General features: G+C 49.8%; 1 protein-coding gene across 13 annotated transcripts in view; it reads left to right on the forward strand.

The window, feature by feature from the left end:
* Positions 1-17,255, forward strand: part of LOC135292869 (hydrocephalus-inducing protein-like) — a 45,027-nt gene that overhangs the window by 16,412 nt on the left and 11,360 nt on the right. For 7 of the 13 annotated variants that reach the window (XM_064406932.1, XM_064406930.1, XM_064406934.1 and 4 more), the window contains exons 2-7: positions 1,793-6,462; positions 8,450-8,568; positions 10,352-10,486; positions 12,077-12,276; positions 16,036-16,160; positions 17,069-17,206. In XM_064406932.1, coding sequence (XP_064263002.1) covers positions 8,539-8,568; positions 10,352-10,486; positions 12,077-12,276; positions 16,036-16,160; positions 17,069-17,206 — 628 coding nt within the window. In that variant the 5' untranslated portion in view covers positions 1,793-6,462; positions 8,450-8,538. The remainder of the gene's footprint in view (positions 1-1,792; positions 6,463-8,449; positions 8,569-10,351; positions 10,487-12,076; positions 12,277-16,035; positions 16,161-17,068; positions 17,207-17,255) is intronic. The other 6 variants (XM_064406936.1, XM_064406939.1, XM_064406940.1 and 3 more) reach the window with 2 other exon arrangements.

The raw sequence follows: 17,255 nt of genomic DNA on the forward strand, positions 1-17,255 counted from the left end.
GTTGGCACAGCATTGGTTTCTGTCAGCCACTGCTGTCAATTGGCGGAGAATTGGTCTCTGTGAGCGACTCCGGAACTCGCAAAGCATTGGTCTTTGCGAGGGAGTCTTGAATTTCCTTTGTATGTAAAGATTGACTCAAATTGTACTTTCTGGTTTTGTCCCATCTGTGCTCTGAAAGAGAATGCCACAGGGAGATACAGGATGGTGGCATGTACAGCTGAGGGGATGAACAATAGATGGTCTACTGATGGTGCTTTTTGCTCACTGAACAAATGCAACATTTCCTAAGTACACTAGTCTGTAGAGTTTTTCCTGTAGTGTTTATTTAAACTACTTATAGGTGAGTGAGTTCTGTTCAAATTTCAGTGGGTTGTTATGATCTGGTTATTAAAATTATTAAGGAGGTGCCCCTGAATTAAGGTGCAAAATGAGACCATCTGCCAAAGTGGATAGTCTGGATTTTATGTAACAGTAAATGTGAGGAAGAGAGAGGGAGAAAGAAATAGAAAAAGGAGGGGGGGACGGAGGTTGATGGGAAGGGGGCATGAAAGAGAGTGACAGAGACAGATTTAGTAGAAAAGATCACCATTCCATGGATCCCATCCCATCCCATTCAATCCTCTTCTGGTCTTCTCTGTGGTGAGGTTTCGCAAAATGTAAGACTCCAAAGGATGAATGCAGATTTGGGCAAGGTGGGACAGCCCAGGTACCTCCCTGGGGAAGGGCAAGTTGGGCTCTGTCTTTTGCTACTTTCAAATAATATACATTGTTAGCACCAGTATATCCTTTGAGTCTGCCACGAATTGGGCAGTGGATTTTCGGATCTGTTGTGTTACTTTGCATGCCATGCAGTCATCTGGTGCAAGGGCTCAGGAATGGCTCTGGGGGCACTTTGGGGGTCTTTGATGGGCTATGACACCCCCTGAGCTGCCCCTGATGGGAATGTCCCCTGGATGTGGCCTTCTGGGGGTGGGGGTTGTAGAGCTGAGCCAGTTTGTGTGAGGGAGGATGGGTGTCCACTGCCCCTTACCAGAGGTTGTGCCACAGACCCAAAATTTCCTCCTGCCCCTCTGTTGATGGGAGGTGTGTGTGCAAACCTGGCCTCAGCAGAGGAGTCTGTGGCTGTGACTTGCCCAGCCTGAAGGCAGACAGAGCTGATTTTCAGGACAGCTGCTGGCTGTGGCTATGGTGTGGATCTATTTTTCTCCCTTGGCCTTGTTCACTTCTCCCGAGACCTGAGCTAATGGGGCAATAGTGTCACCTTTATCTTGCCTCAAGTTCCCATGTGGGCCTTAACTCCCAGTCTCAAGTTCCAGTCAGGAGGCATTTTCAGGGAAGGGTGGGCTTGGGTGCTCTCAGCTTCTTTGTACAGTTTTGTCACAATTGGAAAAAAGTCCTTTGTAGCAATATTTAAGCCATGAGCCATAACACTGCAGTCTCTCCCAAGTCCAGTGAGGAGCAGCTGAGAGGGCAGGGGTTGTTTAGCCTAAAGAAGAGGAGGTCCACTCAAGCTGGTTTTAAGTAATATTTAAGCTACAGCTTTGTCTGTTCTAAGTATTATTAATGTTCAGCTTTTTAGCTCCAGATTTCAGCAAGATCCATTTTTGAATTGCACAAGGGAGCCATCTAGTCCAAATAAAGTCCAACTAGAGGCCTAACAATACTAGCTACTTATGCCAAGCAAGCACTTAGCTACTTTCAGATGATATAAAATGTTTAGCAGCAGTGTATGCCTTGAGTCTGCCATGAATTGGGTTCTGAATTTTCAGAGTTCCATTGTTGCTCCTTCCAGTTTTGCTGAGGCCTTGTTGCTCCTCTGTGACACCCTCCCTTCAGAATGGCTTCTGGATTCCCAAAAAGACACCGACACCTCGTCTTTTGCTGAGGGAAAGACTGCAGCCTAACACTGTGAGTAGCCACTGGGGCTGTGCTCAGGCTGGCAAGTGCCCTGGTGTCCCTGCCCCTGTTGTCCAGCAGTACTGGGAAGCTGCAGAGCCCCTGCCCAGCTCTTTGTGCCGTGCTGCTGTTGGTGGGGGCTGTCCTGGTGCAGTAGGGAACACTGTGTGATGTTTCAGGGACAGCCCAGCGCCTTGCCTGGCTATGCCACGGGAGCCAAGTGAAACCAATGTGCAGCTGAAGCCCTCAGCATGTGCTTCTGTGCCTGCCCTTTGTCACTGGAATTCCTTCTGTCAGGCTGGGCACTGCCCTGTGCTGCTGTGACCAAGCTGCCCTTGGGCACCTGGGCATGTGGGGGGGAGAGCTCAAACTCTGCCCAAAGCCTTGAGAGCCACGGCTGGTCCCAGCCAGAAGAGCTCCCAAAGCAGCAGTTCTCTCTCAGCTCCTGGGTGGGCACAGCTCCAGCCCTGCAGGCAGCACTGCAGTCAGGGCCACAAAGGTCCCTTGCTGTCTGGAGCTCACTGGGCTGAAGATGCCCCAGTGCTGAGGCTCTGGCAAGGAGATCCCTGTGTTTTCTTCTCTGGAGGGCTCTGTCAGCCCAGACAAAGAAAACAAATGCTCATTAACAGAGAGAGGAAAAACTTGGACACATTCCTGTGCACCTCCCTCTTGGTACAGCTTTTCTTTCTTGCTTCTCTTGGACTCAGCCAGCAGTGCTGTCTCCTGGCTGTGAGTTGTGAGTGTTGTGCAGGGATGGAGTTGGGGCAGTTCTGAGAGCTCCTTCCCACTCTCTGAAAAGGGCATTGCCTCAATGCAGTGAAACGTAAGAGGAAACAAATGGCCAAAGAGCAGAAATCCCCAAACATGTCACATCAGATCACAGAGAGTCTAATGGGACACAGCCATGTGGTTGGAGTCTGTGTATTGCACTCTGTATTATTAATTGATTGGTACTAAGTATTTCAGCAAGTAACTTCCAGGGCTTCCAGAACTGCCCAAGTGGCTGTGATTGCAAATTATTCACCAGAGCCACTTGCTCAAGATAAACCTCTCTGAACAAGCACATTTCTGAGCTTCTTTCTTGCTTAAACTGCAACCCCTTGGACGAGGACACGAGGCTTGACTCCATTTTCATCAGAAGGCTGATTTATTATGTTATATATTATACTAAAATACTACATTACAACTATACTAAAAGAACAGAGAGAAGAAGATCAGAAGGCTACAAAGACAAGAATAGAATAGGAATGAATAACAAAAATCCTGTGACTCTCACAGCCCCGGCACAGGTGGCTGTGATTGGTCACTGATTGAAAACAATCTACATGAACCAATGGAAGATGCACCTGCGGCATTCCACAGCAGCAGATAGCCATTGTTTACATTTCTTTCCTGAGGCCCTCAGCTCCTCAGGACAGGAAAAATCCTAGCAGAGGCTTTTTCACTAAAAATCCTGGCAACATCTCACCCTTTTAAATTATTAAATTAAATAGAAAAAGAAATGTTTGCAATCTCTTCTACTGGGCCCTTGCAGAAGAGAGAACAAGCACCTCTTGAGGTTCATCTGTTGCCAATCAAAATCTCAATCATCTGCTGATGTGGAATGGTCAGGGAAATTCTTCACCTGTAGAACATTCAGGGAAATTCTTCACTTATCAAACATCAAATTCTATCATATGACTAAAACAATCCTAAAATATAAGAAAATGCAAAGACTCATGCACAGAAAGTTCATTGTTTCAAGTCCAAGCAGCTGAGTTTCAGGACAGAGTCCATGGACTGAAGATGTTCCTTCTTTGACATCTCTGGAAGTCCCCTTTGGTCCTGAAACAGGCTTGCAGAATTCTGAAACAAAGAACTGCTAAAGAAAACAAGAATCATGAAAAATCCATCGACAGTCATCAAACAATTCAGAGAAAATTTCTGGAATGCCCTGGCCACAGCCCTTCATTGAACCACTTGGGCTGAGGCTAATTTTTGGCTTTTCAATGCTTTTGAGCTGCTAGCTCTTTCCACTTTTCTTTATTAATTTTTTTTTTTTTTCATCAGAAGAAGAGTAGCAGCAGCAGAGGGTCTCTAGGACCCTTCGGTGGCCCTGGTCCTGGTGGGCGGACCAGAGAACCCAGACCTGGCTCACAGAATGGTGGCCCAGGTCCCTGTGGGGAAAGCAAAGTCCCCAAACCCAGCACTGGACAAGGCAGTGGCCCCGGCCCAGGGAAATGAGCCACACGGCCCAGAACCAGCCTGTGAGGTGGGCTCTGCATGCTCAGAACCTGGCAGGACCATGCTGCCAGTGTCTTCAGAGCAGAAATGACCCACTGCTTCCTCCCCCCAGCAGCACCAGTGCACACCGGCAGCTCGGGAAGAGAAGCTTTCTCAGGAATTGTCATCCCAGATCTGAGGGTTTCTTGTCCCCAGAGCAAGCGAGCAATGCTTGCTTTGCTCTGTCTTTCTTGCTCCTGCAATGAAAATGCCACTGCTCCTGCTTTCTGCCCCTCGCCACCACCCCCATCCCCACTGGGCTGGGAACCAGAGGCAGATGCCACAGGAGCCAACTCCCCCAGGCCGCTGGGGCGCTCGGGGGGAGGCAGGCACCCCAACCCCCAGGGAGAAGCCCCCGACCACACACGAAATGACCCAGAAACCATACTGATTTTGAACACAGCCAGCCGAACTGCTCCTGCAGTCAGCTGGAGGGCCATGCCCCCTCCACGGAAGGACAGGCTCTTCGCAGGGTCTGATGCGAATGACGGGGCTTCAAAAACCTGCGGGACAACTGGGGTGGGTGGTGCGGGCAGCACGGGCGCTGGTGTCGGCTCTTGAGGCGATCCCGTGGGCTCAACACCATTCTCGGCAAGCTCTTGCACTGCAATTGGATCGGCAGGGAGCGGCGGGACAGGCGGGGGCGGCGGGCTCGGAGCGGGGTCAGCTCGCGCAGGCGCCGCCTGCACCGTTGCGAATTCCGTTGCCGGCTGGGATGCAGAGAAAGAAGGCACGGAGGCAGCTCCTGCAGCTCCCGGGGACAGCAGCACAGCCGGGGAATCACTGTTGTTGATCGCGTTGCCTGGCAACACGGGCGGATCGGCGGGAGGCGGTTCCGGGTGCCGCGGCGCAGGCGCAGTCATCAGGGCCGGCGGAGCGGGCCCGGGCGGCTGCGGGGCCGCGGGCGGAGCCGGCTGAGGCGGAGCCGCGGGGTCCGGCACCTCCCGCGGGGCTGGCTGAGGCGGAGTCGGATCCGCCCCCTCCCGGGGTGGGGGAAGCGGAGAGTTCCGCGGCGAAGCGGAACTTTTGCTCAGCTGTGGGCAGTGCGGGGGGGCTGCGAACCCGCGGTTCGTCTTCTTTGAGAGGCTCCTCTCGTGCCGAACCTGGTGGGGACAGAACGCGACTGCGCTCCCGAGCCATGATGTCCCCCGCAGCCCGTCCCCATTTCAAGATAACGCTATAAATCAGTACGTGCACTGCATGCATCATTGGGGATGAAACACGCTGGACTATTGTCCACCTAAAAAGAGCATCCATGAACTCCCAAAAACCTAAATCAAGGGAGTCTACGACATTTGTAATAAATCTATGAAATTTTGCCCATCTGAAGAACTCATAACACCGTCTCTCCAACATACATTGAGGAATTCTGTCCCTGCGTCCCCATCTGCACCAGAGTTTAATAACTTTCTCCTCTGACGCAGTAAACGGAACCTGAGCTTCCGAAGGTACATTTTTCCAACTTTCCTCCCACCTTTTGCGAATGGCAGGATCTTCAGGAAGGGAAAAAATAACAGTACCTGTAGACAGTGTCCTTGTGGATCCAGCTGTGCAGCTCTGCTGCTCTGCGGTCTCTGGACACAATGTCCAGGAAAGTCCAACAGGTTCTCCTGTTTGCCTTGGCTGTGAACTCTGCCCATCTCCAGGGTCTCGTTTCTTCAGCTCCAGGCTGGACTCCGTGGTCACTCTTGGGGTGACCATCAGTTTCACACGTCCAGGGGTCACCAATTCTTGCTTAAACTGCAACCCCTTGGACGGACACGAGGCTTGACTCCATTTTCATCAGAAGGCTGATTTATTATGTTATATATTATACTAAAATACTACATTACGACTATACTAAAAAGAACAGAGAGAAGAAGATCAGAAGGCTACAAAGACAAGAATAGAATAGGAATGAATAACAAAAATCCTGTGACTCTCACAGCCCCGGCACAGGTGGCTGTGATCGGTCACTGATTGAAAACAATCTACATGAACCAATGGAAGATGCACCTGCGGCATTCCACAGCAGCAGATAGCCATTGTTTACATTTCTTTCCTGAGGCCCTCAGCTCCTCAGGACAGGAAAAATCCTAGCAGAGGCTTTTTCACTAAAAATCCTGGCAACACTTCTTGCTGTTTTTTGTTTTTGTTATTGTTTTTGGTTTGGTTTTTTGTTTGTTTTTTTTTGTTTCCTTTCAGCTGCTTCCCTCTAAGTTCCAGCAGGAGAAGTTTCTCAGCACAAAGAAGGAGGCCAGCACTGGGGGGAGTATTCTGCCCAGAACAGGCCCATGGATAGACCTGAGCAAGACTGGTCCAAAGGTAGCCTTTTCCTGCTCTTTTCCTTTCTGTTTGATGGCAAGTTTGAAGAGGGTGTGTGCTTGTGACAGGCTTGCCTCCAGCAAAACACCTCAGTGTCCAGGTGCTGTTGTCATTGCAAGCTGCTGGCAGTGGTGGACTGGGAGTCCTGATGTGCACTGAGCCAACACAGATAACCTCTGCTGCAGCTGCTGGGCTGTGCTGGAGTGTGGCTGCCATTGCTAAAACAATGGGGGAAGGCTGGGGACACAAAGGCACAGCATTGCCATGTGCCATTCTCCTGCTGAAGGAGCCACCTCTTGCTTTGGTGTGGTCACCATCAAACGCTCGGGGTCACAGGATTCCCTCCACAGTGGCAGCGTCGGCCTTGGAAGGCCGAGGACCTGCAGGAATTCCTTCAGATTTAGCAAAACCAATTGCATTCCTGCTTTGGGTTGGAACAATGTGCTGGACCCTGACAGGGTGTTAGATTTTGCAGGCTGCCAGATGTGCAGGGGAGTGGCCCTGGGCAGAGGGGAGTGGATGTGCTTTCTGTGCTCAGTGCCTACTTAGAGGTGTGTTTCAAGCTGCTTTTGTGGCAGGACTGGCTCAGTAGAAAGCACAGTCCAAAGGGGCAGGTGAGCCAGGTGGGCTGTTGAGCAGGAAATGGGCAGCAAGAGGCATGGAACACACTGGTTAAGGATTGGCCTGGAGAGGGGCCTTGGGAACACCCCAGGGAAGGGCACAAGTAAGGGACAGTGTGCTGCAGGCACTTCCTTCAGCAGGCTGTGTCTGCCCTGGAATCACAGGAGAGCTGCTGGTGTCTCTGCAGTGACAGCAGTGTGGCTGCAGAAGGCAGACAAAGCAGGGCAGAGTCTTCTCCAAGCAGTGTCTCTGCTCCAGAAGCATTTGCTGCTGTTCTGTCATTCCAGACGTGCCTCTACAATGGCATTAAATAAGATAGCAAGAATGACAAGAAAGCACCCAGTTAAAGCTCATGGGAAACTTTTACCCAAGTTGCTGAGGAAATAACTGAACCTTATCCACATTCAGCATTCACCTCATTTGTCCTTTTCCTGACTTCTGTTGTACTTTGTTTTTGCCTTTACCTCTGTTAGAAAGTCAGTAACTTTTAAATGCACAGAAAGAGGAAAAAATCATCAAGGCAAAAGAAAACTGTTTATTAGTAACAATTCACTTGAGCCGTGCGTGTCTCCTTGCCCCTGGAGAGGAGCAAACACAGCCTCCAACAAAATGGCAATCTTTGTATCCCCTTTGTACCCGGCCGGGACAGTCCCTGTCCCCTTTCCCCTTGGAGGGGCACTCAGGAACTTCCCTTCTCTCTGACCACCAACTTTTGTGTCCCCTCCCCTCTCATTCTCCTTCCTTTTGGTCAGGTCTTCAACCCCGTCCCTCTGCCAGCTCACAGCAACACCCAACAAACCAACCTGAACAAATCCAACCCACAAACAACACACAGAACCAACAAATTCCATCCTTTCACTTCATAACCTTTTGGCTTCAGCCAAATGTCACCTCATCTCTGACACCTCCTCTGGTACTGTTCTCGTCATCCTGAGGCCTAAGTTCTAGATCCAAACAGAAATTTGCAGTTGTGTGGGCCTCAGTTTCCCTGTCTCAGAGTAAAGGACATCCCAGAATTGTTTCCCATAGAGTCTGATGTAAATTTGTGGGTTTTACTTACTGCATGAGTGCTCAGGCCGTGCCCCAGGGGGCACAGGGCTGTGCTTAAGGAAAGTGCTGCCTGGCATTGTGGAGAAGGAAAGCTGGAGAAATCAAAAGAGTAGCTTGGCTTGAACCTGCTGGAAGCTGACCAAGCAGTTCTTGATCAGCTCAGAGCAGAGGTGGGTGAGCCACTGTTTGCCCAGTGTGTCCTGGGCAGCTGTGCTCCCCCAGAGTCTGCACTTCACTGGGGGTCAGTGTAAGATTGTCCTTCATGAGCCTTCCTCCCAGCAGCTGAAGCTGTCCCTGCTCTCTCTCGCCTCTCCAGCTGCCGTCAGCTGCCCCGAAACAGAGCTTGTTTCAGGTTTCCCCACCAGAGATGGTGTTTAAGAATTCGTGGCTCAGGAGGTCTCTGAAATGGTGCTGTCTGTGACGAATAAGGACAAGGTAAGTGCTGGCACCTGGAGCTTGAACCCTGTGCTAGAAGAGGAGAGTGCTGTCATTGCCCAAGTGGGCAGCAAAGCAAGTTATCTGCTGCAGCACATGCAGGAGAAAATGTCTCAGCCCCTTGTTCTGCAAGATGATGGAAATCTTCCTGTGCTGGGAATTGTGCCCTGATTTTGTCCATGCATTGATGGTGTCTATCCCAAAGGAGTTTCCTTCTGTTGAAAGCTGTGGATTGATAGGAATGTTGAGGCCTGTACAGTTCTGACCTGCTCTCAAGCTTTGCCTTGAGTCTATAGCACCTCCTGTGTCTCCTTGGTTAATCTTGGCTCCTGGTAGGAATCTCTGCCTCTCTCAGCCTGTTGGGCTCCCTTTGTGCAGCTCACAGTCAGAGCTCAGGGGCTGAGTCTGCTCCACTTGATGCTGGAATCACTTCTCATTAACGGCCTTGGCACTGCAGGAAACGTGTTCTGGAACAGCCCTGGAATCAGAGTGATGTAGCAGAAGCAGTGGGAGCCCTTTAGGTGCCACTTGAGGCTCCTGCTAAGCTTCATCCCGCTCTGCTCAGCTTTTCCAAGAGCAACACGGTGCTCTGCTTTCCCTTTGGAGAGCCACAGCACATGCAAAGCCATGTGCTCCTGGAGGTTTCCACCTTCACTTGAAGAAATTGTGATGGTTTTGCAATTTCCCAAGAGAGTTGAGAGGGGAAAAGTTGAAAAATGTCAGCAGTTGTGTTCCAGTGTAACAAGGAAAACAGAGACCATTGGAATTTCAGTCAGGGCAACTTTTTCTTAGATGAGCCTTGTGCCAAGGGTAGGCTGGTGGGAACAGAAAGGAGGGAGTCCAAATCATCCGGTTTAGACTTGTTGAGATTATTTTGGTGCTCAGGGGTTGGTGATATCAGTGTGCTAAAAAATGCATGTTTGCTGTGTCTGTGAATGCCAGAGGGCAGACCCTGGCCTGTGGCTGCAGGCAGGAATGCCCAGCAGCCCAGCTTGCTTGCACAGGCAGCAAGAAGCCCTGGAGAGCCAAGATTGGCTTTTCATACTGAAGCACAGTGTCAGTCAGTGCTGGTCATGTTTCTCCAGGCAGAAAATGCCTTTGAAGCCCACAGTCCATAGGCACAGCCTGTCTGTGTTTCTGTCACTTTTGACAAGATGATTGCTCTCATGGTTTTATGATTCTTCCTTGCTGCTTTACTGCCCATTTAAATTCTCTTTGCCATCTCCTTGTTTTAGGGATTGTCTTGTTGTGTTCCTTCTTTGGCTTTTCAGGTTTGCTTTTATTCCCAGTAAGGCCACAGTGTTTGGTCTCCTCTCTTGCTGGTCTGCCTGCATGACTGTATCCCCAGAATGTGCCTACCCAAACCTGATCTGCTAGAAGGGAATTTCTTCCTTCCCCCAGGAGAATGTGCTGGTTTGCTTTCAGGGAGCACATTCCCCCTCTGGAACATGACTGCATGGCTGAGTGCAGGCAGGAGCCAGCAGGTTTTTTGGCCTTGTTGAATGTGCAGATGACTTGATTCAGGTGCTCTGTCTCCATCCTGCTGGTGCTGACCTGCTTGGTCCTTCCTTGCCACCAGGCCCTGCCCCGCTGGCCCTGGCCAAAATGCTGGAGCCAGAGAGAAGGGACTCCAGCTGACCCTTGTGAATGATGTGCCTGCACCTGCTCAGCTGGAAAGGCTTTGGAAAAGGGGTCAAGGAGGGATGTCAGCCGGGCAGGGACAGGTCTCCTGTCGTCCTGTTTGCACAAGTGTCAAAATCATCATTTGATGTCTTTGCTGCAGATTCCTCGGCTGGTGAAGGTGTGCATGGAGAGCTGCCCTTATTTCCAGCTGGCGTGCCCCAGGGGTGTGTACCACAAGGTGCCAGCAGGCACCTCTGCCCCTGTGTGCATCCACTTCAGCCCCGAGGAGAACAAGGTGAGCCTGGAGGAGCCCAAGCATAGAATTCTCTGCAAAGCCATTTTTTTCCCTGCACTCTGGGTGCAGCCCATTCCATGCTGGGAGCTTGGCTCCAGGCTGTGGGCAGGCAGCCTGCAGCCAGTCCCAGCTTGGCACGGGCTGCCAGGCACTGCAGCCAGGCCTGACAGGCTCTGCTTCCCCTCCCTGCACATCCCTGAGCATTGCCAAGGGAAGATATACAGGGAACAGGATGAAAATGACAGAGGGCTGTTGATAGATGTTGGGCCATCTCTAGGTACAGCGGAAGGGGGTTCATGATGATGAGGAACAAAGAGGTCAGAGAGCTTTCCTCCTTCCCGGCTGGCAAGAGCTTCCCTGCCTCCCCCTGGGCTGGAGCAAGGACGGTGCTTTTTCCCAGCCTCTGCTCTGCAGCCTTGCAGCTGTGCTGTGCCAGAGCGCAAGTGAGCATGGTGCAGCTGCAGGGCCAGGGCAGAGGATGTGCTGTGCCCGTGAGCCCGGCCTGGCACAGGCACAGGCACACTGTTGCCAGGTTTTTAGAAGGTTTTTGGCAGGTTTGTAGAAGGTTTTTGGTGGGTTTTTAGAAGGTTTTTGGTTGGTTTTTAGAAGGTTTTTGACAGGTTTTCTGAATATTTTGCCAAGTTTTTAGTAGGTTTTTGCCAGGTTTTTTTTTTGCTGGGTGCCCTTGGTCAGCAGGAGGTTGCTGAGCTGCAGGGGACTTGGACACCTGCCTGCAGGAGCTGGTGTAGGGCAGGTCCAAGCTGCAGGCAGAGCTGTGAGCCCAGAGCCCATGGCAGTGACACTGCTGTGCCTTTGTCTTCATGCCTGTCCCTGTGCTTGCTCTGTCAGCTGGCACCCATTGCGTGCCAAAGGTGCTTTTGTGTGCAGGTTTGAACAGCAGTGCTGAGGCCCTGGCAAGTCTGATCTCAGTGCTGGGATCTGGGGGGTCAGTGTTGTGATCTGGGGGCTTGTTCATACAGAAGGGTTGAGGACATGGCATGGAAGGGAGGAAGCCTTGCAGGGAAACAAAGAGAGGCTCTTTCCAACAGCATGCTAGAAAGCAATGTTAGCACTGTTAGCACTGTTCTCCTCCTGACTTGGTTGGAGAGGCAAAGTTGGAGGGGAGTTCTGAGCCAACTATGTTTCTACACCAAGCCAGAGGTGCAGGAGCTCTTTGGGTGCAGCTGTTTTCTCATCTTTTTTTTTTGCTGCTTTGAGTCAGTTTAACTTTGTCCTATTCTCAAACAGTGGGAATATAGAAACCTAAAGAGGAATGTCCTGTGTTCCCTAGCTCCATGTTCCTTAGAAGGGACTTAGGAATTACTGAACATCATTAAAATTTAGAGTAAAATTGATGGTGGCCTAGGGCAGTTCTCTGGATGACCAAGTGACAGAAGAGCTTAATGCCACTAAGATAGGTTTTGCAAAGTGCGCTAGTGCCTCTAAAATGTGACATATTAGTAGAGCTTAATGTTCATTTAGGGTGGGATAGGTAAATTTATGCCCTTGAAGAGTTATAGGAAATGGTTTTTCTTCTGCCATGGGGACAGCACTAAATGCCCTGTGCTGAGGCAGTTTCTTTTCCTGCAGGATTATTCCCACGAGCTCACCTGCATCACTACAAGGGGAAGGATAGTGGTGCCAATTTGGGCCATTGCTGCCCGAGCTGTCCTGGACTTCCCTGAGCAGCTGGACTTCTCCAGGTGTCCAGTCAAGAGCAGCAGCCAGAAGACTCTGCTGCTCCGCAACTCTGGTAACCTGGAAGCTCATTTCCAGCTGAGCACCCAGAGGTGAGGATCTGTCCTTGTGCAAAACACCTTTGGGTGATAACAGGGCTGGGAAAGAGCAACAAAAGGAGCCTGAGCATCCCTGCAGCCCTGGCTGGAAGGGAGCAGGATGGATGGCAGCTGCTCTCGCTTTCGGTCTTCTGAGCAGGATGCAGCCTTTGAGCTTTCTCTGTCCCAGCTTTCCTGGAGGCTGCTGGAACATGTTGGCAGCTGGCTTGCACCCTCCTGAGCACAAGCAGCTTCTGAAATGCTTTCTCAGCACTGTCAGCCAAACAGAGCCATTCTCTGGGAGGCCACAGGCACGTGGCTTTCCAGGGATCCCTGCATCAGATGTCCAACATGAGCTGTGCTGCAGGCAGCCAGTGCAGCTCCTGTTCCTGAAGCTGATCTGATTTCCCTTGTCAGCGGAGGGCATCAGTCACCTCTTGTGTTCCATGATGAACCTTTGAAAGCCAGTTTAAAATTTCAAACAGAGATTTAAATCTCTGAATAAGGTTGTGCCCCCTTTTCCTTGAGATTTCTTTTTGAATACTCTGAAGTTCCTGTGTTTCTGCTGTTTTTTTTCATTTTGGTTTAAGTGTTTGACAAAAGATCATGAATTCTTCCTTGGGAACTTTCATGAAGGTCGAGCTCCTCTAATGCCTATCAATATACCACATGCCCATGGGTACTTGCACATGGTGTGTAGGAAATATGAGACATTTAGTGAATATTTGAAAAGCAATTGGGCTGATTTAGAAGATAAAAGTATAGAATAACTTTTGGAGGGGACCTCTGGCAATCATCTGAGCAGACACACTGCTCAAAGCAAGAGCAGTGTCTGGGGATTGGCAGGTGCCATTGGGAGATCTGGACCTGCCTTTAGATGCCGTGCAAGGAAACAAACATACAAAGGGCCCTAGTTAAACAGCAGAAGAAAACAACCTATTAAACCCCTCTCCATACCTTATCTTTTTTGCCTGTCAGTAGTGCGGTAGTGCCTGTCAGGGTGCAGTAGTGATTCATTGAAAGGGTAGATCTAACAGGATGAGAACTATCTTAAGGAACAGCTCACAATTCACAGATAAAAGGCCAAAAATTTAGCTTGTCAGCCCCATCTATTGGCACTGGTATTTTCATTTGGTTATTACAATGTCAGGAATGTCTCCTTCACGGCTCTTCTATCTGTGGCCTCAGGCAACAGCTTAGTGATGTTGGCTGAAATTCAGAGGAGTTAAGTTCAGCTGTAGAGCTTGTGTCCTTGGGTCTTGGGGAGCCAGGTCTGTGTGAGAGATGACTGCTACAGCAGGAACAGTGGAGTCTGGTGGGTACAGCCCGGGGTGGGATGTAGGAAATGCAGGGGCTGATTTGCACTTGGTTTTTCATTCCTGAAAACTGAGTCCTGAACTTGGCTGGATCCTCTTCTCCTGATAATTTGAAAAGAAGAAGATACCTTCTTTCTCAGGCAAGCCCTGAAGTCTCCCCCAAGAGTGTTATTGCCATCCTGCCATCTGAGGGCAGGAGCATGTAACATGGGGCAGCAGTGGGAAGGGAATGGCATAGAATGGAATGGGATGGAATGGATTGGAATGTAGTGCTGAAGTGTGGCCAGGGATTCCCTTAACTGGCAGCTTCTCTGTTCCAGTGAAATTTTTGGCAGAAGAATAAGAACAAAATGCTGTGCCTTGCCCAGAGCAGGCACTGATCCCCCCGAGCCCCAGCAGAGAGCTGCAGCAGCCCTGGCATCACCCCTGGAGCACATGCAGGAGCTCTGGGGCTGCTGGGGCCTGTCTTTCCACCCCTCTCTCCAAAGCCTCACATCCAGCACATAAGCACTGCTGTCCTAAGGCTTCTCCCTCAGCCAGCAGTGATGTTCTCACCAGTGGTAATGGGAACTGGTCAGGCCCATCATTGCAGCAATAGGTCCTTCATGAGCAGAACCTGAAGCAAGTTCATCACTGCTGACGTGAACAAAGTTCAGCTTGGCAGATGTTCTCTTTATTTTTGTGTGTGATGCATTCATCACCAAGTCCCCAGACGACACTTGGAAGTGACAGATTGAGCAGCAGCAAAGCACCAAGGCCAGGAACTTTTGTTTCCTCAGTGGGGCTGTACAAAAGCACAAAGGCCAGGAGCTGCTGGGCAGAAGCACATTTCCCCTGAGCTCTCCCTGAGCATCAAAGCAGAGAGTCTTGTGTTTGTCAGGCAAGAGCTCTTCACCTGGTGACCAGTCCTGATTGCTCCCGTTAAATCCAAAGTGCACCAACACATCTGCATAATTATTTCCAACACATTGCACAGAGTTTCTCTGCTGGGCCAAGCAAACAGTTACCAGCCTGGATGACAACCCACAGTCCTAGAGTGCGTTGCTGGAAAATACACAGAAACCTCCTGTTCTGCTTCCTTGATGCGCTCCTGTTCATGGTGCTTCATTGAGCTGGGATTGGATCCTTCAGGCTGGAAATGGCATCCTCCTTTTGGGTTTCCATGTCACTGTATTTCTCTAATCTGCATTTGCACTCTTTCAGAGTTTTGACTGCTCCCTTTCTTAGAGTAGCTTTCATTGAAGTACTGCTAAAATGTGCCCTTTTTAGGCTAAATCAGGATGTTTTCAAGGTAAAACACACCAAAGAACCACACTGCAAATTCAACAGTTATAAGTCCTTGGTCTTCAAGGAAAAGTTCCTTCTCCCTGTCTGATTACTAGGCTGTAATATCCCAGGACAGGGAGTGCTGTAACATTTGAACCTCTTGAGATGAGGTTTATAAGCAGGAAAAGCTTAAGGAAAAGAGAAATTCCTGAAGTACTCATTGTCCAGTTGTGCATGCAGATGGCTCTGAAGCCTCTCTGTGCTCTTCACAAACCATTCTCTGATGGGATTGCTGGTAGTAGGAGCCTTGAGTGTCACTGCAGAGAGCTGGATGCAGAGTATGGGGAGCTGAGGTCATTTTACCCACAGGATCTTGTGAGAGCTGGATCTCCTCAGCAGTGGCTCCATGGCTGTTTCTGACCCTGCCCTGTCTTCTGCTGACTGTGGTTGGTTTGCTCCCTGCTTGCCCAAGTGTGAAAAATGCCAATCACCTGTGTTAAAGTTTTAAAAGTTTAATAGTAATAAAATAGTTATAAAAATAGTAATAAAAACTAGAGCAATAAGAATTTGGACAATCAAAGTTAGGACAATAAAGGGACAATAAAAAAGCAAGGAATTATGGATATCTAGGTGCTCTGCTCTGCCACAGAACATTTTTGCTAACAAAGGATTAACTCTTAAAAGCAATAGCCTGTTGCATCTTCATATATCTCATACATGATGCAAACATTCCTTTCAAACTAGAGATTTTTCTGTTTATTGTCATCTTCCCCCCTCATCTTGTAAATCAGTCATCTTGGTCCCCACAAAGTCTGGTTCTCCCCAGTGAGGAGGCAATAATTCTTCTCTTGGGATTTTGGGTGTCTTGTTGCTGTTATCTCTGTGCAAAGAATTTCTTGATTATCTTATCCATTTCTTGAGCTAGTTAGAAAAAGTATCTTACATCACATAGTTTCTATTTTGATATTGCGTTATAGCCGAAAACAATATTTAACACTCCACTTAAAAAGGATTCATACTGTACTACAAAATAACTTTCCAACACAACACATTCAGGATTCATTTTAATATTTGCGAGGAGCCAATGATCTAATATGCCTTTTTCACCCCAAGGGAGCTGAGGCGAGCTGCAGTGCAGAAGGGATCTCACGGCCAAGTGTGGCCAGCCCTGATGGCTCTCTTTGTGTTGCAGTCCTTTCTCCGTGACTCTGGCCACGGGAGCTCTGGGCGCTGGTGGCACCGTGCAGGTGACAGTGGGATTCCACGCGCTGACGGCCGGTGACCATTGCGGGTGCCTGGCAGTGTGCTGCAGCACAGGTGAGTGCTGGGCCTGCCCGGGCACAGGACAGCTCTGCACCACTGCTCCCTGCTGTCCCATCCCCTCCATTCCCTCCAGAGGTGCCTCCCCTGCTCAGCTTCACCCCAAAGCAAACTGAGAACTCCTTGGTGTTTGGGGGCTTGAGAAAGTGGATCCCCTCTAACAAGCTAAGATTTTGGACTCCTGTTTTGCTGGGAGTTGCTGAGTGGAGGAAGGAGGATCCCTGATCCTCCACTGCCATGTGGCTGTGCCTGGGTGAAGTTTTCTTTTATTCCTGAGCAGTGCTGTATGTGAGCTCTCCATCAGACTGTCTCCAATGCAATGGATTTCTTGCACACCTCTGTCCCATATGCTGCTTCTCCACTGGCTTGTCACAGAGCCTTTTCCTCTGTGGCCCTTACACATATATGTAGTTTCTGTCTAACAACAGTTTCAGGCCCTCACGTTCCTTTTTTTGACAAATCAAAACAAATTTTTCTCTGTCCCCATTTGCCAGGCTGTTCTTGCTGTTGCAAACCTCTCACATCTATCTCCCATTTGATTTCTAGGCTGAGGAATCCCATTCAGTCTTAATGTAGAAACTATTCTGTACTTTACTAATCTTTACTTTGCCCTTTTATTTTATTTTTTTGTCACCGGAGCACATGGACCAATCCCACTGTACACACTGTCCCCCTGGGGCCACAGCTCTACAAACACACTCAGAAATAAGGTGTTGCAGGAGCTGCCCGGACATCCCCACGCTCTCCACACAGAGCTGTCAGGATGTGATCAATGGACTGATCCACAGAACTGCTCATTCAGCTCAAAACTGTGACCCTTCCTTCTGTGACCTGTGGTTTGCTGTGTTCCTTGTGCTTCCATCAGCCAGTGAGCTGAGCAAAGACTCCCCTTTGCTTTGTTCCAGGTAAAGAAAGAATCCACACACACCTCCATGGAGAAGCTGTGGATGTCAACGTTGGGTTGAGCACAAATTCTGTGGAGCTTGACAAGACTTTGATCACCATGTCAAGCCACAGAACCGTGTGTGCTCCCCCCAGAGCAGGTAGCTGCAAGCCCCATCCAGCCTGGCTTTGAACACTTGCAGGGCTGGA

Source organism: Passer domesticus, unplaced genomic scaffold (genome assembly GCF_036417665.1).
Source record: "Passer domesticus isolate bPasDom1 unplaced genomic scaffold, bPasDom1.hap1 HAP1_SCAFFOLD_55, whole genome shotgun sequence".
NCBI lineage: Eukaryota > Metazoa > Chordata > Aves > Passeriformes > Passeridae > Passer > Passer domesticus.